At 35.9% G+C, this 26,363-nt stretch overlaps 1 protein-coding gene across 5 annotated transcripts in view; it reads left to right on the top strand.

Moving 5' to 3' along the window:
• The window catches only part of ROBO1 (roundabout guidance receptor 1), a 541,331-nt gene that overhangs the window by 247,281 nt on the left and 267,687 nt on the right, over positions 1–26,363 (top strand). For all 5 annotated transcript variants that reach the window (XM_068691128.1, XM_068691142.1, XM_068691134.1 and 2 more), the window contains one exon: positions 18,522–18,848. In XM_068691128.1, coding sequence (XP_068547229.1) covers positions 18,522–18,848 — 327 coding nt within the window. The remainder of the gene's footprint in view (positions 1–18,521; positions 18,849–26,363) is intronic.

Below are 26,363 nucleotides of genomic sequence, written 5' to 3'. Positions count from 1 at the left end.
GATAATAGCTTTATCACTGATTTTATTCAAAACAAAACAAACTAGGCAAAATTCCAAACCGGGCCAACTGTGAACAATGTCAGTGAGTTGATACTGTCATTGTAAGTTCTAGAGATTCTGGGGTCTAATTTTTGTTTAACTTAATTAGCTAATTAATGTTTAACTTGGATTAATATTAGTTCATCTGAATACTTAAGTTATAAGATGATGCTGATATTGTAGCTATTCTTTTGATTGTATTAAGCCACCTGAGTCATTTAAGCTATGGTATCTAGAAATCTAAGTTCATCTGCTTACACATTCTTTAAGACTATGTTTTATCGTAGCAGAAGATCCAAGTATAACAAGAATTTACTCATCCTGTGTTTGAGTCTACTTGACCAGCATGTTCTAACTGTATGAATGGCATTTGCAGTAAACTGTGTAAATTTTGAAAATACTTACAGCTTTTTTATTTTATCTATTTATTTATTTATTGGAGATCTCTGAGAAAGAACATAGTTCTCCAAGAGCCACTGGGTCTTTCTGCACTGGTCTTCCTCATGATGGCACTCAACTTTCCCTAGATTCTTGTTCTGTCCCAGGGAATTGGAAGACCCAATTTCTGTAGGGATTCATGGGTTTTCTTCTTCCTGCTAGATTTGAAGGGGGGGAGGATGTTAACTGTACTCCGGTAAATTTACTCCTTGTGTTATTAGAATTACCTATTGGTTGTGGTGATGGAAGCATAAAGCCATAGTAGATATCTTCATAATATATATATATTTTTATTCCACTTGTTTGTATAAACAGTGGAAACACGCTTCATTCTAATAATTTCATATGAAAGATTTGTGCTTCGCACCTCTCAATCACTCCTTTCAGTTTTACGGACCTGGGCAGACCTTCCAAAAACAGTTGGCAGCATTTTTGGAGAGAAGAGAATATTTTATTATTATTTTTAGAAACTGTGATTTGGTATAATTAATAAATACTTACTTCTCAGATAAATTTCAGGTCTATATCATAAAGAACCGGGTGTTGTGGAGAAAAAAAAAAAAACACTCTGATTTCCATTTATAGAATAGTGTTTTTATCTTATTTAGAAATAGTTTGAAGAATACTTCTCCTTTTTAAAAACGATTTTGCAGTATTCAGTCATCACTTTCATGGAGACCTGATCACAAGCAGAAGTGATCCACAAGTGGCTGCATCAAAGATGCCTAAAAATAGCCTACAGCCGTAAACCAGGAAGGTAAAGGAATCTATGACAATTCAATAAACTTTAGTAAGTAACAACTTTATACTGTATTACTTCGGATGAAACACAGCTTTGATCTTAATGGTCCCGTACGTTGAAAATATAAGTACTTAAAAAGACTTCTGTCACTGTTACATAGGTTTTATTAAGCACAGTTATTTGTCATGATCAACCACGTTTCTTTCATGGTTTTTGTCTTCATCTGTATCTCCTTCATGAACTGATATCCTCAACGTATCTTCATCCACGAGACAAAGTAATCTGTGTGCAACAATTTCAGGACTTTAAGAATAGAAAAGGAAGAGGTACAAACAACATATCAATTTTGTAAAGAGTTCCCAGATGTGAATATTATTTGTTCTTTTTTTTCAGCTGTGATAAATTTTCTTGAGAATAATACCTGTCTTGTTAAATTGTAATGTCATCCTACCATATTATGGACAGCTTAATTTAAAAATGTGTTTACTTGAAGGAAATGGGTAATCCAGTTTCACTGTTTTAACTGAGTTATGTTTTTTTTGTTGTTGTTGTTATTGTTGCTGTTTTTTAATTAAATAAGGTTTATCTTATAATTCTTAAGGCATATGGGTTAATATTTGACTTAGAATATAGTATCTGGTGAACATGTATGGTCACATTGGGGTACTTTTTAAGGAAGTTTCTACACAAATCCTTCAGTTTAGAAGGGATATAAGTTACTTCAAATGTTTTAATTATTCCTATTTTCAGTTGCTGGAATTTACTTTATTTTTTTCTTCACATTGGCGAAATAATTCTTAGGAGTAGATTCCTTTCTCCAGCTTGGAAACATCAGTTCCTTTAGGTTTTCTCTGATAGCGTCCTGCCTTAACCATATTGGAAGCATTACAGTATGTACCGCTACAATATTGTCTACCTCTGAAGGCTTTTTTTTTACCAGTCATTAAGCTAGCATACTGTAGAGTGAGAGATTCATGAGGATGGAATCCTTCCACTGAGTGGCAGGAGATATCATACATTAGTGAAGGAGAATAGGTAGAGACCACAATGAGCAGTACTAATAAGCATGAAGGCTTTAGGCACTTGCATTCACAGCAGTGTTTTGTGGAGATGGCCCCTTTAATGTTATTTGTCTTTTTACTTCCCTTCCCCTGATAATTCATTGTTGTCATGGTGAGAGCTTTCAACATAAAAGTAATGATTTTTAGTAATTCATTCAGGCTTTTATGACAGCATTAACAGGAAAATGGGGATTTTTCCTATTGAAATGTACCAATAAATGCTTTTTTCAAGGTCAGAACATTCTTTACTATGGCTTGATTGTGCAAGTTTACGTGACTATTCTGTTTGCAATTAATTGTTAGGGGCATTTACTTTAAATTAGGATGAAATGAGTTTTGGGGATCTGTTGTACTTCAGAACAATGGTTCTGTTTGTCTTCCTTAGAACTGTATTTTTGGGGATGTGAGAGATATTCATGATATGTTTGTTCATCAAACTTTGCTGACTTCTCCTGGGAGAAAGTAATCCAGTTAAGGAGCATTACTAAATCAAGCTAAGGAAACTACAATTCTAAGTGTTTTTTGTTTTGTTTTGTTGAAGGTGTTATAATAGGTGTTGAAATAGTTATAAGCTGATATGTGATCAAAGTCAAGGGAGAAAGAGATCTTGGTAAATGAAGAATAGAAAGCTATACTTCACATCTCAGTTTCTGGTTGCTGATCTTGCTTAAATATTGTCAGTATTAGGCAATTGGGAGTTTGGGATCATTAGAAGAAAAAACTTTTAAATAAATGCTGTGTGGCTTTTTTTTTTTTTTCTAGTTTCACAGTGCTCTGGTCTTGCATGTGAGTCTTCTAGATTTATTTATTTTTTAGCTCAGCTGAAACCTGCTCTTGTCTCTATTCTCCTGATCACTTTGACGTTATATTCTGTGCTATTGATTTCTCTCTAAGCAAGAAATTCTTCACCACTCAGATCCTTTTAGTAGCTAAGCATTTGTAAAAATGTTGGTTTCTATTGAGGTAAATAATACAAGGTCAAAGCTTCCGTAGCTAAGCTTTAACCTAGTCCCCAATGCCTTTCTTCGTCAGTTAACAGATGACTTTCTGGAGAATTGCATGTACAAACACTGAAGTTTTGTTTTTTTTTCATCTTGGTAATACTCTATGGTCAATTAAAAATTAATACAGCAACTAAATGAAAAACAGTCCTCTTTTAAACAGGAGAAAGGCAAAGAACTCTAAGAATTAAAGTTATGTATGCTAACTTAAATATAATAAGTTTTCAGCTTTGGCTCAGACTCTTCGGTCTTTTATGTGGAAGTCTGTATTGAGTAGACTTTTGTAAAATTGTTGCTAATTCATTAGCTATTTAAATAAATAAATAATAATAAAAAAACCCACCATATTTTTGTTTTTAAGAACCGTATAGTATCTTGGTGTTTTGAGAAAGCCTGTTACATATGCTATATTTCTGAGCAGGAAATAAAGCTACCTAATGAAGCATTTTTTGAAATCATAGTATTGGATTGTAAGAATAGTTTGATTGCACAGATTACAACTAGTTGTTTGATTTTTACTGATAATTAAATACTGATATTAAAGGAAAAAACAAACCACATTTACTGTTAAGTTTGGTGCATATGTTGTCATCTTTTCAATATTTTTATAAACGATCTGGATGTAGGAATAGAAGGCATTTTGAGCAAGTTTGCTGATGACACCAAACTTGGAGGAGTTGTGGACTCCAATGAGGGTGGAAAGGCCTTGCAGAGGGATCTGGATAGGTTGGAGAGCTGGGCGATCGCTAACCGCATGAAGTTCAATAAAAGCAAGTGCCGGGTCCTGCACCTGGGACGGGGAAACCCTGGCTGCACGTACAGACTGGGCGATGAGACGCTGGAGAGCAGCCTAGAAGAGAGGGATCTGGGGGTCATGGTAGACAGCAAGTTGAGTATGAGCCAGCAGTGTGCCCTGGCTGCCAGGAGGGCCAACTGTGTCCTGGGGTGCATCAAGCACGGCATCGCTAGTAGGTCAAGGGAGGTGATTGTCCCGCTCTACTCTGCGCTGGTGAGGCCTCACCTCGAGTACTGTGTGCAGTTCTGGGCACCACAGTATAAAAAGGACATGAAACTGTTGGAGAGTGTCCAGAGGAGGGCTACGAAGATGGTGAAAGGCCTGGAGGGGAAGACGTACGAGGAACGGCTGAGGGCACTGGGCCTGTTCAGCCTGGAGAAGAGGAGGCTGAGGGGAGACCTCATCGCAGTCTACAACTTCCTCGTAAGGGGGTGTCGAGAGGCAGGAGACCTTTTCTCCATTAACACCAGCGACAGGACCCGCGGGAACGGGGTTAAGCTGAGGCAGGGGAAATTTAGGCTTGACATCAGGAGGGGGTTCTTCACAGAGAGGGTGGTTGCACACTGGAACAGGCTCCCCAGGGAAGTGGTCACTGCACCGAGCCTGACTGAATTTAAGAAGAGATTGGACTGTGCACTTAGTCACATGGTCTGAACTTTTGGGTAGACCTGTGCGGTGTCAAGAGTTGGACTTGATGATCCTTAAGGGTCCCTTCCAACTCAGGATATTCTATGATTCTATGATCTCAAGTGTTTCTGCTGGGACATGCAGTTTCTGGGTATTCTGAAAAGCCTTCTCTATTTTGTTTTAGTGTCATTACAGAGACTACATGGCTTGAAAGCCACCATGTAACTTCCGTTTAAGATAGGGGGAAAAATATTTTGATCATTTTGACTAAATTCAGCACTTGCCTTATGCTTTCAGGTTTCTGGTTTAGTTCTCCATTATTTATCGCTAATTAAAAAGTGATACACAGATGTTAGTAGACCAGACTATTAAGAGTTTCTTTGAAAGGGTGGATAAGTATATGCCACAAGGAAGCCTAAATGTTGCCAGCTCCCATGCCTAATACCTTTATTGTGTTCTTCAGGGTATTGTGTCTGATCGCATGTTACAGAGCTGACCATCTCAGACCTACCCTGTTGGGTTTCACAGACATCTCACAGTCACTTTCTTCTAAAATCTGTGTTCCAACTGTTTTACATTAAATTGATAAATAGCCCTTGAAGCAGAGGCTTAATCCCAGGTCTTCTGTCATATGTGACTTTCCTAATTGCTGATACAAATGGGCCCCCATAACACCTTCCTCAGATTCTTACCAGAAAAAATATTCTTGTGAGCTTTTGACAGAAGACACCTGACTTGAGCACAGATCTGTGGACTGCCCCTTGCCTGCTGGTAGATGGAGATGTCACTTTAAGAATAGTTAATTCGTCAAGGTATGAAGAAACAAGGGATTGACTTTGGTTTGGTTAGGTAGTTCCACATCAAGCAGGCTAATTGTCCCTTTGTGTTTTCAACATCCTATATTGAATCACTTTGTTTTTCCATGGCAGTGTAGGGGTTATGTGTACCTAATAGAAAATCTCGATTTTACTGTGAAGGCCAAGCAGTTGGTGTTTACCTATGGTGGTTTCACTTAGGTGTAAGTCAAGAGAGGAGCTGGAGTAGTCAGCTCTCACCCAAAGAACCGACCAACTCAAAAGTTGAGTGGCATGGCCTCTGCTGAGAACTTTGAGCTTTCTGTGAGGCCAATGATAAACTATGGGATTTGGGGTGAAATATTCTGAATGTTTTTGTTCTGCCTCAAAATCTTATATGGCTTTTTTTTTTTTTAATTTTTCATTAGATTATCATTTTTCAAATTTGATGAATTATGTCATTTGCTCTTTTGGATAGGTAATGTTTTCTAATGATGATGTGCTATGTTAATATTGAAGCAGTTAACACAAATAAAAACTTTCTAGTTTTTCCACAGTGTTTCTTTCCTAAACAGACTTGAAAGTTGCCTGTTTACTACTGCCCTTATGGAAAATCAAATAATCAAGTAACACAGGACAGATTCAACGCTTTTTATAACTAACTTCTCTATATAATGTCTTGTAGCTATTACAGTGTGGTGTTTATTGTTTACAAATGCCATTATTTATAAATATGACAAATTGCTCACAATTACAGAACAAATTAAAAGAAAAATTTCAAAATAAAGCACAGAGGGCTGACAGTTGCTGTACAATCTCTCAATTCTTTTGTAATATATCTTTTAGCACTACTTAGCTTTTGCTTTTAATCAAAACACTGAGGGAGAATTTCCTGTTTATTTAAAGTAGTAAATTAAAATAAGGACAGATTAATTGTCAGAAAAGCAACTTTTAAACTGATACCTGTGCCATAATGCTACTAATTAGTCATATAATGTCATATTAAAGAATAAAAAGGAGGAGATTAGTGCTTGCCCTGTGGAGAAGGGACAACTGATACCCGTTAATCAATTTAACCCCCTAACCATGCATTTAATTCTCAGCCTTTGCACAGGGTAGTAGTGAGCAGCTGTGAGCCTCAAGGCCTAGTGGTTCTGACTAATTAGTCCCACTGAAGGCTTTCAGGCTATTCAGGAGGGCTTAATTTAGGTTCAGGGGTTTTGTTTCAAATAGCTGTTTACATAAAGTAGAAAAGTCCATATACTGGTTGCCTTTTAGAGTTTAGAAAATATGCTGTACTTGTCTTTTTGATACAGAAAGGGAACTTAGCCTTGAAAACCCTATTGCAAGAAAAGCTTGCCTAAAATGTGGGATAGTCCTTTGGAAGGATGAAAATGTATAACCAATAGTTCTTTGAATCCACCACGCAAGTCATGGCTGATACACCTTTGCAGTAAAATGTTATGCAGTGTTAGCAACAGCATAAGTTTCTAGTGAGGTTCGAGTTTTGGGGTTGCAGTAAAGGCCCTGGCCTACTTTTGCCTCTTGGGAGAAATTGAGCAAGTTCTGCATGGTGTAGTCATGGGAGGAGGGAAGGAGATGGGATGAGGGTGGTAATTAAACCTAGTCCCTGTGTAATAAATCTGAGACGAACATGCATTCTTAGCGAACAGGCAGATTCAGTCCATGATTGGATGCATTACAATAGCCCTGAGCAATAGAAGGTAACATATTTGTACTTGATGAAATTTGTTTTGTTATGAATATAGGTAGCTTTTTTTCCCCCTCAGTATTTCTACATACTTGTAAAATGCAGTTTAATTTTTTGGAAGGAAAACTAGTAATATCATATTCAATCAATCAATCTTACAGACTCAAAAATAGCTTTCCTTTGCTAAAGGAACCTACTTGGTGTAGCAGCAGGTTATTTGAACCTAGCTGCCCTGTTCTTATAGGTTGCTGTTTTTTTTCCTCTTGCCTATCATTAAACTGTGAAAGAAGCATTCTGCAGAGAAGTAATGTGTTTTTTGTTTTGTTTTGTTTTGTTTTTTGATCAATTGATAAAGTTGGATGATATTCTTGGTCATGCTGTTCTACTGTTTATTAATTCCTGACATAACCTATTTTTCTTTACTGTTTGAACCCCAGTGTCACATAGTGGCTGCTGATAGAAGTAATAACAATTCCTTTCCTTTATTTTCAAATAGTTTTTCTCCTTAATCATTTTGAGGCTTCTTCATAATTGACATTTATATACCACATGAGTCTCTTCCTGCTGGCCTGTAGTTGTGTTGTATAATGCATTATAATCTTGAATCATACAGCTCTGTTCCTCTCATCATTTTTGCTGGCTGTTGTCTTTTATGTTCAAGGTTCTTGTGCCTTTCTTGCACAGCTCTGCAGAGTTTTGAGATTTTTGTTTTCCCTCATTTACGTCTTGCATTCATCTCTGTTGCTTTCCACTCAAAGCACCATGGTTATGTAATACCGGCTTTCTCTTACCTCTTCCCCCTCATTCCTTTTGCAATTTTCCGTATCTAAATGTTGATGCGTCTCCATCAGCACTCTAATCCCTTCATCAGAACCCTATTAATGGTAATTCACAGGCTAGTTGTTAAACTAGTTTTTAAAAATATGCAGAATAAAATCCTACTCCTGTCTTCTTGCTTTTGATCAAATAATTATATTTCTCTAACTTTTTCTCATACTGTTAAAATGTTCTTCACTCCTTAAATCTCATCCTTAACAACTATGACCTACTGCCCTTATTTAATCTTTTTTTTTTCATTTCACTTAGCCTTCAGTAGGCTCAGTCAACAGCATTTTTATTTATCTGTAAAATTCTAACATTTTAGCATACCATGGAAGCTATAAAGATTACCTTCATTCATGTTCTGGTTATGTCAGAATTTGCTTTTAAGGCTGAAAACTGACTGAGATGGGCTGCATTCCTCTAGGGATTTGTTACTAATCCTTTAAAAGGCCATTTCAAATATTTTGTTTTCTGAAAGTATAAATTACTCCAGACAATTATGCTTAAAACTGTGATTCACTACCTTTTCTTGAAGAAGTTAATAACTCACCTAAGACTGGTGCTATTTAAATATCTACCTTGAGTGTGCCTATTATATAGGGTATCTCAAAAGCTTTGTTTTAGATGTTTAAATACATGTCAAGCTGCTGAACGCTTAGGCTATTAGCTACAGATTTTCTGAAGAAGCCACTATTTGGGAAAGCTGTCTAATGTTTTCACTATTTCTTTTATCCATAACCTGTAGGTATGCATTTCATATTTTTTCTCCTGTTAATTTTGTATAGACAGATATTAAATACAATTTTCCTGTTTGAACACCAAAGTTAGTGTCTACAGTGAGTGCTTTGAAACTTACATTTGTTTTGAAACTATTTCCTTTGAGTTTTCTCTTCATTCACAGATACTGTTGTGTTTTAACGTAGAAACATGCACACACAAAAATAGGAAACATTGCTAATTGCACTATTTTACATATATACATATATATATATCGATATGTATCTGTGTATACTGTAGAATCTTCTTTTATCAAGAGAATAATTATGCCAGGAAAGCTGAGGGGGGTAGTTCAGCAATCTTCTAGAGCCTAAACAATTAAAATGAAAGCCCTTTGTGCTTTTCTCAGATCCACTTATGCTTGGAAGTTTTATTTGGCGGAGTATCAAACTGCTAGCTGGGATGGTGCCTTTCATAGCGGGTACCATGGTCAGCCCTTGCCTTCATTCTTCCTACAACTGACACGTAGCTTGATGGCTGAAGTATCTACACATATTCAGCTGTAGGATCATGGAGAGGTTCCACTGAACTGCTTGTTTGTGCTTTTTTGCTCTTTGAAAGGGTCATGTTTTTTCTAACATTATCACTTTAACATAGCTGTTATTTACAGTGAACCATTTTTTCTCCTATGTGGATCATAATGTTTGGATAAGTAAAAAAAAAAAAATTGGCAGTGTGCATTAGTAGAGGAAGAATATATAGAGCTGGGCAATTTCCTGCATGGCTCTGGTTTTGGTACGATCTTCCAGAGAGTTTTACTGGTAACATGATTCAGAGCATGAAGTATGAGAACTCTGGATGTGAAAGTGTGGGTGATCAAAACGACTGAAAGTTTATGTAAGAGTAAGTACGCAAGCCTGAGGACTGGAATTTTTCCAGGCCCTGTTTTTAGGAATCTGCAGTGGCTGTTGAATGATACCAAAGTCTTCAGCTTGGTTGTTTGCAAGTTGCTAATCACATTTTCACTACAACCAGAACTAAAATCCAGTTTGGAAGGTATAGGTGTGGCAGAGATAATGGTGGAAATTTCTCATAATTTTTCACTGTGTGTTCAGCAGCAATGCTTTGAAATGGGAACTCAGAACATAGTAATGGTAGCATTAATTCTTCATCTCAGGGAAGAAAAAGTCTGAGGGATAGTTTTCAGGGCTGATACCGCTCATTTAAAGATGTCCTCGGACATTGTTTTCTGTGTAATGCAGTTCATCTACAGTAGGATGTAATGTTAGAATTGTTTCGGTATGCTTTATGCAAAGGAGTTGCAGTTTAAGATTTTCTCTTCAGTTGAAGGTTTCTTTGACTTCAAATTTAATGCCAATGTGTTTTTGTTTGTTTTGTTTTGTTTTTCTGACCTGAGGAATGTAAAATTTGATCACCTTGCTGTCAAAGAAAATACATCCTCCATCACTCCATCATATCACATCACACCCATCGCAATCCAATACTCCATCATTCAGAAAAAAAAGTAGTTTTAATGGTAACAATAGGTGGAAGTTTATTTTTGGGGAAAGGTAATGCTTGGTGTTTTAACATTACCTTTGTATTAGTGAAAAGCAATAGAAAGAGATTTTTAGGTCATCAAGCAGTGATGTCATATTGATTGCTGTGCAAAGTAACTCATGACTTTCTGGTAAAAAAAATAGTTGGGGATATGTTTTGTAGAGTATGTGACTGATTCACATTTATATGGGAAGGTAAAAATATATCCCAGGTGTTTTTGAAAATACTGGATTAGTTCCAGTTGATTGCTCCAACCAGAATCATCGCTCACTGAGTTACTGAGGCTTCATTGTCCGGCGGCATGTTCTGGTTCCCTGAGCAGCCTTCCTTCCAGTTTGGCAGATGCTCCATTCGAAGCCTGTGGGATCATCAGTCCTTTTTCTTCTATTTGCAAGAGGAGATATTTACTTCTTTCCACTGCAAGCTTGCTATCTTCCACACTTAATACTAATTTACTTAGCTTTCTGTTTGAATAAAGTGTGTTTTGGAAAGAGGATATGGATAGACATTTTTTAAGTATGAGTTTATTAAATTTGATGTGTATAATTATTTTTTCCATTTACACTTAAAAATAAAATAATTTATATTGATCTGTACATTTAATGTACTTCTAAAAATCTCATTGTAAGTATTTGTTTCATTTGGATTTAAACTTCCACTCTTTCTTCCTTATGCAAGTAAAACGTGACAGTGATGTATCATTGTAAGAACTTGTATTTGGAAATGTCTGGCCTTTTTGTAATTTTCCAAACTTAATGTTGTACGAACAGTTGGATTGTTTTAAGTAGAGTGAAATAGATTTGTTTCAATCCAAATGTTTAACACATTAAAATACCAACAACAGAAATAAGGTAATTTAGCTATTTTATAATGACTCTTTATTCTATTGTTAATCTTCTCTAAATTATTAGCATTAACTAAATAATTAGAGTATTAACTCTAATTATTCTTGAGTATTTATTCCTGAGCTGATGTAACACTCCAAAAAATACCTAACATCTAGATTCCTGAGGGCAGTTGTGATACTTCATTCACCCTTGCAGATAAACACATTTAGAATCACCTTAAAGTAGAAATTCAGTGAGGTGTTTCACATCCTTGTATTTCTCCTTGTCACTTATTCTTGTTTTCAAAATAAATTTAATGTTATTTCTGTGAGATGTAGCAAAACTAGCACAAGCAAAAGCCTAGGAATGCTGTTGGCTGTCACAGTACTGTGCTTCTGTTGCCTCAGAGTTGAGGAGTGCTGCTTGAGAAGAGAAAAGCTTAGGCTCTATTTGCTGTTTCTTTGGCTTCCCTACAGTCCCGAGGAAATGCAGATCCTTTTTCTCTTCCCTCAACATCTTTTAAGTGTTTGAATATGCAGTTGATCATGATCAGATTGAGTCTCACACTGAATCTGGAGTTGGAAATGAAGTAGCAGTCAGTATTCTTAAGCATGGTAAGAAGTGGGTTTAAGTCCAAAATAGAGTGTAGGCAATCCCTCTGAAATAAATGCACAGAATCATTGGTTTCCATGTCTAAATGTTTTTTAAAAAGAACAACCAAAAGGAAAGGTATGCTTAGGCGTATCTGTTCATGAATGAGGAGGAGTATGATGATCCAGGAGGATAGCCTGTATTTGGTTCAACACCCTTGACTGCTGTTCCTTGGCTGTTGCTCTAGCAATGCCAGTCTTCTCTGAGTTCCCTCCGTACCTGCCTGGCCTCATTGCTTCAGGCATCCTTCAGTTTACTGTGATCATTTCCAAGCAGCTTGTGGCTTCAAGATCGTCACATCCCAACCTCCAAAGATGAGCTTGCCTTCAGATCTGTTTGTGGCTCTGTCTTGCTGTTGTGCTCTTGTTCTCTGTATTATCCCAGTGCAGGAAATATCTCCCAACATTACTGCAACCATTTCAAAGAAAAAATTATTAATGGAGTAGGCTTCATTACCTCTGTATTTGTTCTTGAAACGTGGTGTGATTACTCACTGTGTCATAGTTAATTTGCAATATTAATAAAAGATACTCCTGCAATTTCATTAATATTTTCTTTAAGGGAAAATACTATTCTGAACTTACCAGCTTGGTGGGGGATACTGTAATTTTTATTGAATGAGGTTTGGTTTCAGAAGCCAGCATTCTAGATACTGCCGTCTCACACTGCTTCAGTATTCACTAAAGTCAGATGAGATACATATCTTGCTGGAGAGCAGAGCTGAGAGAAAGAAAAATAAAACCAAACGCTTTCTTACCTCAGGCAGTAGGTGATGTTCCCAGTGTTTTATGCAAATGTCAGCCTCTTACATAGCTCAATATAAATGTTATTAGTTTAAATTTATATTCTCGCTACACTTAATGAATAACCAGGTTAGGACTTATACATGCTAACTGCTGGACAAACCAGTAAACATGTATTTGTGTAATGATGGTTCACTGTAAAGCTATGTCTCTTGAAAATAAATAGTCTGTCCAAAAGCAATTTTAAAGAGTTGCATTGAATTTGGGATTACGAAACTAAACTATGATTCTTACAGTTGCCACTTTCAACTGAAAAAGTGATCGCTTCAGAGAGCTAGTCTCTCTGAGTATTTCCTGAGAAATGTAATTCTATGGAGTAAAACAGAGCTGTTGTTAGTATCTATGCAATGCAGTATGTGCTAATATTTTTTTTGTTCATACCAGATAGAATATTTAAATATCTGTGAGGCTCCATCATCTTTTTAGAAGTCTTTTTGCCTAAAAACTTACAGCTTTTTTGACCTAGTCATTTGTGTCAGGATATATTGTAGAATAAGAAACAGAAGCAAACAATTTAAACCAATGTAATATATTCTTATTTTTCTCCCTTGTTTGTTTAGTTTATTACTGTATTGCTATAATACTTCAGTTAGCTTCTCCTCAGTTGACTAAGACATAAGTATTGTGTAAATTGAATGTGGCTATACATGTGTTACATCTCGTACAAGAGCCAGGTGCCAGATCAGTCTGGATTTGAGGCATTTTTTAATCTCTTCCTTTGGGGAAAGAGGCAGACATAGCTTAAAACTCGAGGCTGTCTGTGGTTAGTCTAGATTTTTTTGACTGTACACATACAGTAAATTACTGTTTTCTGACATCTCCTGATAGTGTTGTAACCAGGACAGAAATGTGATGTAATTCACGATGTATTAGCAGCATAAGATACTTCAAGGTTATCTTTCTAAGTGGAAAAATGTTTCATGGGTGCCTGCAGCTAAGTTTAAAAGGCACGGCCCATGATTCTTTCTTTTAAGATTTTATAAACACCTTGTATTTAAAGTCCAACATGTTTTATCCAGAAATATACCTCAGTAACCGAAATAATGAAAGATTAATTTATCATTTTGTGTCTTTGTAGGAACAAAAACTCCAATGCCGCTTAAAGGAGAGACACACAAGTATTTCTTGACATAATGGTGTAAACTGGAGAAAGAAGTAGTAAAATAATAAAAAGTTATACTGATCCAAACTGAGTGCCTTGCTTATCTCTTTTTATGGTATCTGAATTATTGGAAAGAACTGGACCTATTCCCAGCTTAATATATGGAAGCATTGAACACATCTTAAAATGTACTTCCATAAACCTGTAGTCCTGGGTGGGCGTCAATCACATTCCAACTATTCGTTTTTCTCCTTAGGATACAAATATTAGCTCACTTGTGCAAATGTAGCACCTCTGCTGTCTGCAATTTTTGGTTATAAAGGTAGCATCCTTTTATAGAATTTATGAAATTGTGCACACCTATAGCTGTGCAAAGTTATGGCAGGATTTAAGTAAAAAGAATATTTTTTTTATCCTGAACTGGAAGTTGAGTACTCTGTTGTTAGAAATCAACAGCTGTTGTAAATAAAATTCTTCATAACTGTGCAAAGAACTACTTTGCGAGTCCAATGTGATGCAACTCTATTCTCATATTTGAGTGTTTTAGAAGTACCGATTTAGTGTAGTCTTAGCTCTTGTGCTTTCTGCCAAAGCAAAATTCAAAAGTGAAATTTCTCTTCCTAGTTGACAGTTCGGGGGAAATCTGAAGAAACAGGCACAGCATTAGTTCATTAGTTATTCCATGCCTTTGGTTATGGCTGCAACATCTGTAAAGGAAGTTTCAAAATACTTGCTTTTTAAAATGAACTGCTCCTGCAGGCTGCAAAGCTCAGGAAATTGGATGTTCTATTGGGGCTGGACTAGGATACAAAGAGAAGAAATACACTAAAAATAAGAGACAAATGGAGTTCTTTATTAACAGAAACTAAAGCATCTTTTTCACTATCTCTGAGAATCTGATTTGTCCAATTTTTTTCCTTGAAAATTATCTGCTGTCTATGAGAACAAGTAAATCCAATGTGTTAGGCTAGTTTAATGGCTCTACACAGAAAAGCTACTTCATGGAAAATTCTTTGATTCTTTTAGATATTTCTCCTGTGTAACATGATTCTCACTGTTTCATTGTGTGCTCTTGCAATATTATTTTAAGTCTGCTTCTTACCTGTACTTGGTTTGAGTCTTCTGTGTTCAGAAAAGGTGAACTCAAACTGGAACTTACGTGTAAAACAGGGAAATGGTGAGCAAATCTTACGAGAAGAAAACCGGAGGAGATTAGTTTGTTGATTTCTAACAGCTACAACAACATGAAATCCAGAAAGGTGGTTAAAAAATGAAAAACTTGCAATCTTACACTTGCAATCTGTAAGTGTGTCAGTGAATCTGAATTCAAGGGCAACTTGCGTACAGGGAGAGTTAGGTATGTACTACTCATGGCTGCATTTAACTTGAGAATTAGAGAAAGATTTTTAACTGTTAGAGCAACAGAGATACCGAGTGTCTTTCTAATCAGTATAAACAAAACCACAGAAAAATTCCACCACTTTCTGAAAGATTAAGTTAAAAGTAGTGGAAATACTACTGGTAAAAATGGATTACTCATGTTCTTTTGAAGCATAATTATTTGCAGGAACCACCTAACACTGACTTTTTAAAGCTGTAGTTTTGTTTGTTAGCATTTTATTAATATCTTGTATATCAGTTAGGACAGTAGCTTAGTTCTTATGTTAAAACATTAAGCTCTTCAATAAAAGAATGGACTAGAGATCTAGTGTTCTAAAAACACTCATTAAATGCTGTATTTGTGAAACTGAAAATGAACGGACCTCCTTCTTCCTCTCCCCCCAGGAGGTCAGTACCCATGATAGCAGCTTTCCTATTTAAATGACTATTCCATTCTATTTTCAATAATTCGTATATTATACCAACAGGAAGCTTTAAGGCAAGGAGAAACAATTCTTGCCACTGCAAATTTAGCATTCATCTAATACTATCTTTCTTTGAACCTTCATGTCTGTTTATTTCAGTGCTGGAATTCTTGTAAAAATAGTTGTGGCACAGTCCAAGAAACTGGAAACATGATTTCATATAACTGTTCTTTTAAGTAGCATCGTGAAATAATTAGTATGGCGTACTTTAATTGGTCGCATCCTGTTGAGTTTTTATGGAAGACTTGAGTTAGAACGAAAGCACGGAACACAAGTTGGTTAGATCCTATAACACAGTGCTGTCATCTTTTGGGGGCTGGGAGGAGAAGCAGCTCTATATATCTAATGGCATATCCAGTGTATAATAGGTGTTTTGCTTCTATTTTTTTTTTTTTTTTTAAACCAAATATCCCTTCAGGATGGATTTTTGACAGGAAAATTACATGATTGGTGCCCACTGTAAGATTGGTGTTGATAATTGAAGCTGCTTATACTCAATAAAGCACAAATGCAGCTTAAATGACTAGGCTAAAATGAAAACTTTAAAATAAAAATAAAAACGTATAGATATGTGGGAAGATTATAACTTAGTTGTCAAGGCTATTATATCCCTGAGGCAGTTGTCACTAAATCTGTGGTTAATGCTCACTATGTGCCAGTCAACTAATTATAACTTTGTCCCTTTCCACTTCAAACAATTTTATGAAATTTTCTAGAGAAAGATAGCTTTATAAAACACCAGATTAAATATACATATAAAATAATTGACATTTCCATCATTTTAATCCCTCTGATGTTAAAGAAGTCTCAAAAGTATATGAGCATTCCTGGAGTTTTCTGAGAACTTGACCTTACGTAAGGACTTTGCCCCCTCAAGAATCTTGAGTCTGTTTTTAAGAAAATTTAGAGGTCAGTCTTCGAACTTTTATTCTGTATGGTCATTTCAGTTAGTGTAAAGTGACTTGAATGTCAGTATGGAAGGTATGCATACAATATATCTGAAAATGATATTTCATTTATTTGTGGTGTGAGCCTGGCTGATGGAAACAGCAAGCAGCTTAAAACTGTACTGCGTAATAGCTGGCTGGTACAATCTGTGAAAATACAAACCTGCGCCATGTACTATTGCATATGCAAACGAAGACCCTTGTCCTATCATTATCTACCCAATTAAAGAATCCCTCTCCATCCTTTTTATAAGCCCCCTTTAAGTATGAAAGGCTTCAATGAGGTCTCCCAGGAGCCTTCTCCTCCACAGACTGCACATCCCCAGCTCTCTGAGCCTTTCTTCGTAGGTGCTCCAGCCCTCTGATCAACTTTGTGGCACTTTTCTAGAGTTGCTTGAAAAGATCCACATCTTTCTTGTGCTTGCGGCTGCAGACGTGGATGCAGTACTCCAGGTGGGGCCTCACGAGGGCAGAGCAGAGGGGCACAATCACCTCCCTCTGCTGGCCACCCCTCTGTTGATGCAGCCCAGGATGCAGTTGGACTTCTGGGCTGCATGCATGCACTGCTGGCTCATGAGCCTTTTTGTCCACCAGAACCTCCAAGTCCTTGGTGTAGCTGCCCTCAATGAGTTCTTCTCCCAGTCTGTGTTCATGTCTGCGGTTGCCCTGACCCAGGTGCAGCATCTTGTACTTGGACTTCTTGAACATCATTAGGTTCACATGGGCCCACTTCTCCAGCCTGTCCAGGTCCCTTTGAATGGCATCTCCTCCTTCTTTGACATCAATTGCACCACACAGTTTGGTGTCATCTGCAAACTTGCTGAGGGTGTACTCAATCCCATCGATTGTAGGATTGTTTCTGTGTCTTTCCTTGTGAGGTATGTAAGAAATAAGCAATGGTATAAACAAAATAAGGCTCTTTATCCATGTCTAGGTATTGTTACCTTGGAGAAAGATCAGAAATTGCTCATTTCAGTTATGAGGGAGTGGCTCATCACAAAAATTGTGAAACTGATTTTGTACATGGCTAAGTTAAATATAAATAAAGAAATAAGGAAAATAGGAATTTAAAATTGAGTCGATTGAGATTTAGTTGAGTCAATTGAGATTTAAACCCACAAAAGTTTAGGTCACACCCTATCCCCAATCCAGAGTTCTTGGGTTACCCAGTTTGTTGTCATATTATCCTGTATCGTATGTCTGTCCAGATTATCATAGTATTTCCAGGCTGCTCTGAGCTCGCAGTTTGAATCAGGCTGACCTTGAGTGCCTTTCTAAAAGAGCATCTTATTTGCTTGTAACTCTTCTTTCACCCCCAGTGCTTTTGTCTTATATTGGCTCAGAATTTCAGATTGGGTAATGTGTAGTCAAGACGGTTAAAAATATTTAATATAAAAAGTAGCTATAATTTTCCTGACACAAGAACTGTAAGAAGCACTTGGGCATTCCGTGTATTTCTACATCTGTGGTACTGTTTAACAAGTCACTAAAAAGAGCTGGTAGTACAAGCAGAATAAAGCAACTTTGTGGGTACTGGAAAAGTTAGGCTTACTCCATAGGCTTTGCATGAATTGGTGGACTTCCCAAAAGGTTGAGTGAAGTTGATCATGACTTTGTGTTATAAATAAGAGCAGTACCGGTTTTGCCAGAGGTGGCCTGATGACTGCAGAGTATCTGTAGAATTGGTTTTCATAATTACATGTATACATATTCATGTATGTATAAATTTGCATCCATTTTTATATTGATATATTCATGTGTATGATCTAGGAACATGGCAGTTTATTTCACTATTATAGATTGCATTTTGAAAAATGCTTTTGAATTTATTCACTTGGGAGAACCTTCCACACAATGAAATACAGTAAGGGGCATTTTTTTTTCCACTTAGAAATGCATTAATAGCTATTCTTACTAAAATCCTGCACTATAGGGTAATGGTTAAGTAGTTGTATTGCAAAACTCTACGATTACCTGGCAGCGATCTAATAAGAAAACTTTGCATTTTTATGTTATAGGCTCCCGTCTTCGTCAAGAAGATTTCCCACCTCGAATTGTTGAACACCCTTCTGATTTAATTGTTTCAAAAGGAGAACCAGCAACTTTAAACTGTAAAGCTGAAGGAAGACCAACCCCAACCATTGAGTGGTATAAAGGTGGGGAAAGAGTGGAAACTGACAAGGATGACCCTCGTTCCCATCGGATGTTGCTGCCCAGCGGATCTTTATTTTTCTTACGCATAGTTCATGGGCGCAAGAGTAGGCCGGATGAGGGGGTCTATGTCTGCGTGGCAAGGAATTACCTTGGGGAGGCTGTAAGTCATAATGCATCGCTGGAAGTGGCAAGTAAGTGCTTTTTTTTTTTTTTTTTTTTTTTTAAACCCACTCTGCAGTAGCAGCCCCTTACTTTGATGTTATTCAAAGATTTAAAAAAAAAAAAAAAGTGGCCTGCCTCTGAATCATTAACACAGAAACAATGAATGAACTATATAGTTAGTCTTATTATATGCATATTAATGGACTTAAGAAAATAGAAAGATGGAAGAGGTATCCTATCACTTTATAAATTAAGACATTTCTGTATGCTTGCACACATCTTCATGCTTGCATGGAATTATGATTATTAGATGTGCTTGTTAGATTTTGTATAATTAATTTCAACTTACAGATGGTTTTTCCTCTCCAAATATCCATGCAAAACGCCACATGTAACAGGAAGCAAGGCAGCCAGGATTTTATCTACCAGGGTACATTTGGAATTGTTGCGCAAATAAACACTTAAAAAAAAAAAACAAAAAAAAAAACAACCAAACAAACAAAAAAAGACGACGTATTTAGAAACAAAAAATAATATTGTTTTGCTCTAAAAGAAGTGGTCTACAAATGATCTCTTTAGTTATAAGTATTTCGTCAGAGGAAAGAACAGTCAAGTGTGTTCATGTTACTTTGTATTCCTTATCTCTTCCTGTATGCTCTTTAAAGTCTCCTCATTTTAGAGGAAGAGAATGTACATCAAAGGGTTTTGAACATGCCCTATGAAAGGCCATGTGTAGGTCAAAAAATGTCAGTTTTGGGATAGTTAAGTATGAGAGGAAACCTTCCAATCCAGAAATTAGTTATCTATCTTAAGTTGCTTTTCTACACTTCCTGTGTAATCCATAGCGATTTATCTGTTGTTGTGTTGAAGAGCCAGTTCAGAACTGGGTCAATCACTCTCTGAAAGTAGTGATCTCTCTGATTAAACAATTCATATTAGGAGTCTAGTCAGAGCTGTCTGTCAACTTTTAGGCAAGCTAAGTAGATGCCGCTGTTGGTGTATGATTTATGAAAATCCAGCCCTTCTGATAAACCTTAACTCCCAGAGGAGGTGAAGGAAATGGGCTATATAAAGTTGTCTGTTTGTTTGAGCCCTTTGCCTAGTGTTGCCCACATTCAGAGAGTACTTCATAATGCTTCTACCAGAAGGATCACCAGCGTCACAATAACGCATTAAATATATGTGATTAAGATCTATGACCATGTTGTTTCCTTGTTACTGCTTTAGCGATAAAAATAATTGGTGCTTGGCTAATTGGAAGTATGTTTATCCAGCAAACGTATAACCTATTTAAACTATCTGTTGATCAGTTAAAAATGCTATATACAGTATGTTGTAGGTGTACATGTGTTTTACTGGGCTTCCATATTTAAGAGGTTCTGATTTTATCTGGGTGCTGTTATTTACTTTCTACCAGTGCTTGTTGCTTCTTAAATGAGTTTTAATGTTCTGTTCATGCAGCAAATCAGTGGCCACGCTTATTTCATACTCTGTGGTTTGCGATGTGCCAAGAAGTAATATCTGCAATACACATTGTGTTTCTTCATTGTCCATGAGGTAGACTTCAGTAGTAGTAGATACACGATCGCACGTATGAATTCCACTGTTACTAGATGTGTATGTAAGCTCTGCCTTAAGTCATCTTCATGTGATTACAGTAAGAGTCTTACTGACAAGGTCTCCATACAGAATACTGATATGACAAGTATTTTTTTCTTTAAGAGGCTCTGCTTCTTAAGAGGCAAAAATAAAATGAGTATCTTTTCAAATGTGTGCCACCTAACAGTAGTATAATGTTAAATTGCTAGTCCAGTTCAAAAGTGCTCTCATTTTGAGGTCTAGTGTCAGAAAATACACACCAACACCATTGCAAGGGAAAGTAATTGCTCTCTATAGTTGGAAATAAGATTTGTAGGTTGGTAACAGTATAATAGTACATGATTTTAGTTGTTTACCAGCAGATTATAGACAATGAATTTTAACTGAAAAGGTTATGATTTTAATGGAAAAGGTGATGTGGCACTGCAAAAGCACCAAAGCATTTTAGATAGCACAGAAGAGGTGAGGAACAAGAAGAGTTGCAGGTTGATGGAATAAATTTACATTAAATCCAAAATCTGTGGTTTATAGCTTTTATGCTGTCATCGTTGTAAGAGGTAGTTACATTCATAGTGGATTGTTACAAATCAGTAAGCTGTTTTGATTAACTTCTCAGTACACCTGTTTTGAACATAACAGCATTTGCAATTCTGTGCATATAGTCATATACAATTGCAGTTTTAGAAATCCTTAGTTGTAGTTTACTCTGTAAACATTCAAAAATATGTTAGATTTACTTCCATTTACAAAATACAGAATATCATGTGGAGTAATCACTTGGTTGTGCTTTGCTGCAAGTTTAACCAAAAAACTTTTGTGAAACATAGGAAACAAATGTTTTGTGAGACCTTAGCAGTTAAAGCAACTCCTGTCTTCGCCACTTTATATTTTATAATGTGATAGTGAATTTAGCATGACTTTTTTTTTTTCTGTCACCTATTAGAGTAACAATTTCAATTAGGTTGATGGACATGTGGATTTGACTTCTGGTTTAGGTCAATACTAAAAATTTTCGCGTCCATTACACCTTTGTGTAGCTCATTTTCTAAGCAGTTCCAACACTCATCATTGAGACAGGCAATACACTCTCTATGTGGACTGTGTAATAAGGTAAATGTGTTCTTTAAATAGGATGCACGTTGATTCTGCAGTTATAAAGCAGGAAAAGTAGAGAGATCTCATACCAAAAACTAAGCAAATACAGAATATTAAAATCTGCTTTATCTCCATAGTGAAGCAATGTGTGTTTAAGGAACTCTTAAAAATAAATAAAATAAAAGCTTTAGATGTGATAGCCATATTGGAGAAGACACTAAAATCCCCAATAAATTGTAGCAGTAAAGAAAAAAAAATCCCACTGCTTTGTCCCTTTTCTATTGAGCAGAAATAGAAAAGTCACTTTCTTTGTCGACTTCACTGAGGTGTTCACATTATTTAATCCAAAGCACGCAGCATTTTCTTACACTGATGTATATCTCAGTCATGACACTATAGTCCTTAATAGTATTGAACAAGACTTAAATGCCATCTATAATAATTAGAAAATCAAGTTAAGTAAGATTTTTTTTAAGAGTTTTCTTACTCAGTTTCTGCCTCTTGTGGCCTTTGCAAAATGTTTGAAGATCCGGTGTATCTACTTATGGCATAATGAATTTGTTATATACTCTGTCATGTTTGGTGGTTTTTTTTCAAGTTGAATTTCCTCCAGTTTCTGTGGTTATTTCCTTGAAGCTATCTCTGTACTAACTCCCAAAAATGCTTTAAAAGCAAGATGATCCTGTATGATACAGTTGTATCTTTCTTAAATCTACCCAACCAGTACTTGAAGCCACGTGAACTGCTTTCTATTTGATTATATTACAGGGACTGTAGCTTTCCCTGATAGCCACCCGATATTTCAAGAATGAAAATTTCTCACACACTTTAGAGACATGTAAAACTATTCTAAGCTTCACAGCATGTGAAAAATCACTTTGTAATTTGATACTAAATGACATTTTATGTGTAATTTAGATGTGTAAGATCTTCATAAATGTAAGGATCTAAATTTGCATAAATATGAACTCAGCAAAAAGCTAAATTACAAGTCAAGTAAAGAGATGTAAGTCGTGTTTAGGTTGGGGATTTTTTTATAGTTGACTGGTTTCATCTTTATTTGAAATGTTACTCCCACATAATTTATGACATGGAGGCTCACTGTGTATGTTCAAACTTAATTTGCAGTAGAATGAAGCTTCAATATGGTAGCACAAAAAGGGTGTGTGATGGGATATTCAGATAACAGCCTGTCATCCTTTACAGACTTAGCCTGCTACAAGTCCGTTTGCCTCCCTCTTCTTGACTTCCTGAACTTGGCTCTTTGATCTCTGGAGACCTACTTGAATTAGCTGCCTGTTTTGTTTTTGAGGAATGTAACTGGTTTCAGATTACTAACTACAAGTGACACATTCTCCAGTTATGAAAGGTCCTAACAAACCTCATAAAGGGCACGTCCCTGTCAAAATTAAACTAGGTAATTCTCCCTATAAATGTCACCTTTTACAGGTGGGAGCACAAAATGGAACTGTGCTTGAGACAATTTTGGCTATCACATAAACAAGAGGGAGTGAAGTCATTTTTCACAGTAGAGAAGCCAAAGATGTTTTGGAAAGTGTGAAGTTGTACATCAGCAAAATGGAAGGTGACTGCAGGGGCTTCATATTCTTGAATCTTTCAGGATTGTATGATGAATTTATGTATATGATCAAATTCAAATTCAGTTATTGGCATGTGATACCTTGTTTCTGTATTTATTCTTTACTTTTATACTTTTCTTCCATTACTCCTTTTTGAGGAAAATGGTATCTGTGGATCACACAGATGTGTGTTATGTAGCATTATGTAGAAGCTTAGCTATATCAAGAGAGGCAACGATATTTGCAGCGGTATATTCATCATTCTTTTTCCACTCCAAAGTTTTTGAGGATCTTTTGAAAAGTCAAGTGCAAATGAAGTTTGTTTTGTTTGCTGCTCAGCGGCTTCTTCAACTCTTATTTTAAATTATTTTAAATCATATTTCTCTGAGAGAAACTTCTTCTGCTTTTGCTGTGAGAGTTCTACAGTTTTATTGCAACACTTAAATCTTTTCTATTGATATATGGACTTGCGTCTCAAAAGTAATGCTTTTGCAAAAATATTTGTAAAGTAAGTACACATGTATGTAACCTCTAACCTAAGTAGCAGCATATTTTACGCTACATAAGCTGTTATTATCAATTTACACTGGATAATAGTCCAAATACTTTCTCTGTTAGATCCTAGCAAAGTCCCAGTTTGTATATTTACTGTGCATTAAAAAAAAAAAAAAAGTCACAAAATGTGACTCAACAGCTCTGTCTGCTCAATGATTCTAAAACAGTAGTATCCTTCTTTCCTTCTTGCAGTGAGGTCAGATCTCTTTTTTTTTTTTTTTTTCCCCCAAAAGGTCATAATATGTTCTTGTATGTATGGCGTTAGGTAAAGTTATTGAGCGTGCCATCCATCACTGCAGACTTTGTTTCATGAGCTGTTATCTCTTGCTGGTAAACAAGTGACTTCTATATGCACATAGGCATTCAAATTAATGAAGATGGATTTCAATTTTAGTAGAATCTCATTAAGCTCTTCTCTCTCTCTTTTTTTTTTTTTTTTTTACAGTGCTTCTTCACTGTAACATACTACCTAAAATATGCTTCTGTGGGACAGTGATTCATCAAATTGATCCTTCAAAAATATTTAATTTCATTCTAAATTAAAAAGCAAATAGTAATAAACTGTCATAGCTAACTGTTCAAAGAATGTTTCTGAAATTGTCTCATGCTCCTTTCAATTGAAAGGTATTTAAGTAGAAAGTTCTATTTACTTCCTTTGTTTTTTGCTTCAGACAAAGAAGCTTCAGACAAAGGGAGGAGTATCTCAAAAAACTTGGCGAAGCTATGCTGTTGCTTACCACAAGTCATGGCATTAACAAAAGTTGCTTGAGGCATAGAAGGTTTCATAGCAGTAGTATTGCTAATGCTTATTAAAAGATTGTGGTAGAAAGTGGTAGATTTACCTTACTCTTACTATGCAGCTGTAACAAGAATTGAAAGCCTGGATTACTCTAAACTGCCTCTGAGTCATATTTTAACAAAAGATATAATGTCATTTAAAACGTGTTATCTGCACAACTAAGTCAAAATTGCATGTTGGTGTGCTACTCTTCATAATGTAGTTACCTATACTCGAGGAAAACAAGAACATTTTTTTTGCCTACTCATAAAAGTTAGAATATATCAATTTTCTCTGCCATTATAATCAGTTGAAGAACATTGAGAGCTTGAATATTAATATAGTTTAAGTCCCCCACCTAATTTTTAAAGGCATGTGAACTCTTATTTTTACTCTTTGTTTATTCTGTTTCTTTCATTGACCTCCTGGTAATTGAAAGCATTTATTAGTGCTACTAGGAAATTGCACTAAATGTTATATCTAGGAAAACTGTTTTTCCTAATGAGACCTGAAAGTGAAGGAAAAGACACAGAAAAACTAAACTTATTTGAAACACCTTGTCATACTTCTAGATACCAGTGTGCATTTGTATGGTATTTCTGTGTTTCTGTGTCTGTTAAGCATAGTAGTATTACAGCCATGAAAGTTTGAGAAGTATGGTGGCTGTTCTTAGATTTAATTATAATTACTAGTATAATCATAGTTCAGTTAGAGAAATTAGTCTTCTATGAGCCTTCCACAGCTGTCCTGACACTCCTATCTGTCCTATTGCATGGTTTAAAGGTAAAATAGTGACATATTTAAATATATTCAATTGAGATTCAAATTGGAAACAAAAAATATTTCAGGAGATTATGAATTAAAATGAATTAAGTTGGTCTCCTTTACTGGGTGCAATTAGGACATAATTTTATGTTGTCTTCACATTGGACCATCCCAACGTGAAGCCAATATGTTGTATCTCTGTGTTCATGCTCTTTGTGAACAGAAGTAGTCTTCATGCAAGCAATCCACAGAAGGCCTGTATCAAGTTTCAGAGAAGGGGGCTGAATCTATCTAAAATGGTTTTACTTGAGGAAACCAAGATATGAAATCCATTGCTTCCCACTGAATTAGACCATTTCGTCTTCTTTCATAGTAACAGTTTAGAGGAGAGTTAAGAGTTAAGACCAGGGAATTTGGCACGATTCTTTCACATATAGCTTTATCACCTTTGTAACATAATCTTCAGCCTACATTTTGTAACCGTTAGAGTTCTAATGTAGCATTGGTGTACTTTTAAAGTGATTCAGAAGGAGTAAGTATGGCATAGTCAGTGCAGGTGTCTTACTGTTAAAACCACTTTAAGTTCCTTTGAATTCCCATAAACAGAGATAACCATCCTGTGAAGAGGATGGTTTCATCAGCATAATCATTAATCAACGTTGATAAAGTGGAGTATTCCCTGTTGCTCTGAAATTCCTTTGGCGGAAAAAGAAAAGGTTGCTACAGAATCTGAAGATCAGCAATGACTTATCTGTGCTTCATTTTCCTGTGTTATACAGAATATGAGCTGTTCAATTAGCTGGAAAATTTTCTCATTTCCCATTAATTTTAGGCAAGATAGGGTCTCCCTGATTTAATGCTAGCATTATTAGCTGAAAGTAATGCCATAGTGTCAAAATTCAAACCACTTAATTTTTATAAATGTTCTGTGTTTTAAATGATCCCAAATGTGCTGACACTGCTGTTTTAAAAGAATCAAGCTAACAATGGGTTACTAGCTTTTCAATTGCAAGACAATGAACAAAATATTTTGGAAGCATATCAGAATTTCCATAATTTGAGACACCCATGGCCTGAGAGAAAAATATGCCCTTTTTTAACCAAACCATTTTTTTTTTTTTTCATTTTTGTTTATTTGCATGATTAACATATCTACTATACAAATGGTTGTA

Source organism: Anas acuta, chromosome 1 (genome assembly GCF_963932015.1).
Source record: "Anas acuta chromosome 1, bAnaAcu1.1, whole genome shotgun sequence".
Taxonomy (NCBI): Eukaryota; Metazoa; Chordata; class Aves; order Anseriformes; family Anatidae; genus Anas; species Anas acuta.
This window is presented reverse-complemented; position numbering and strand designations above follow the sequence as displayed.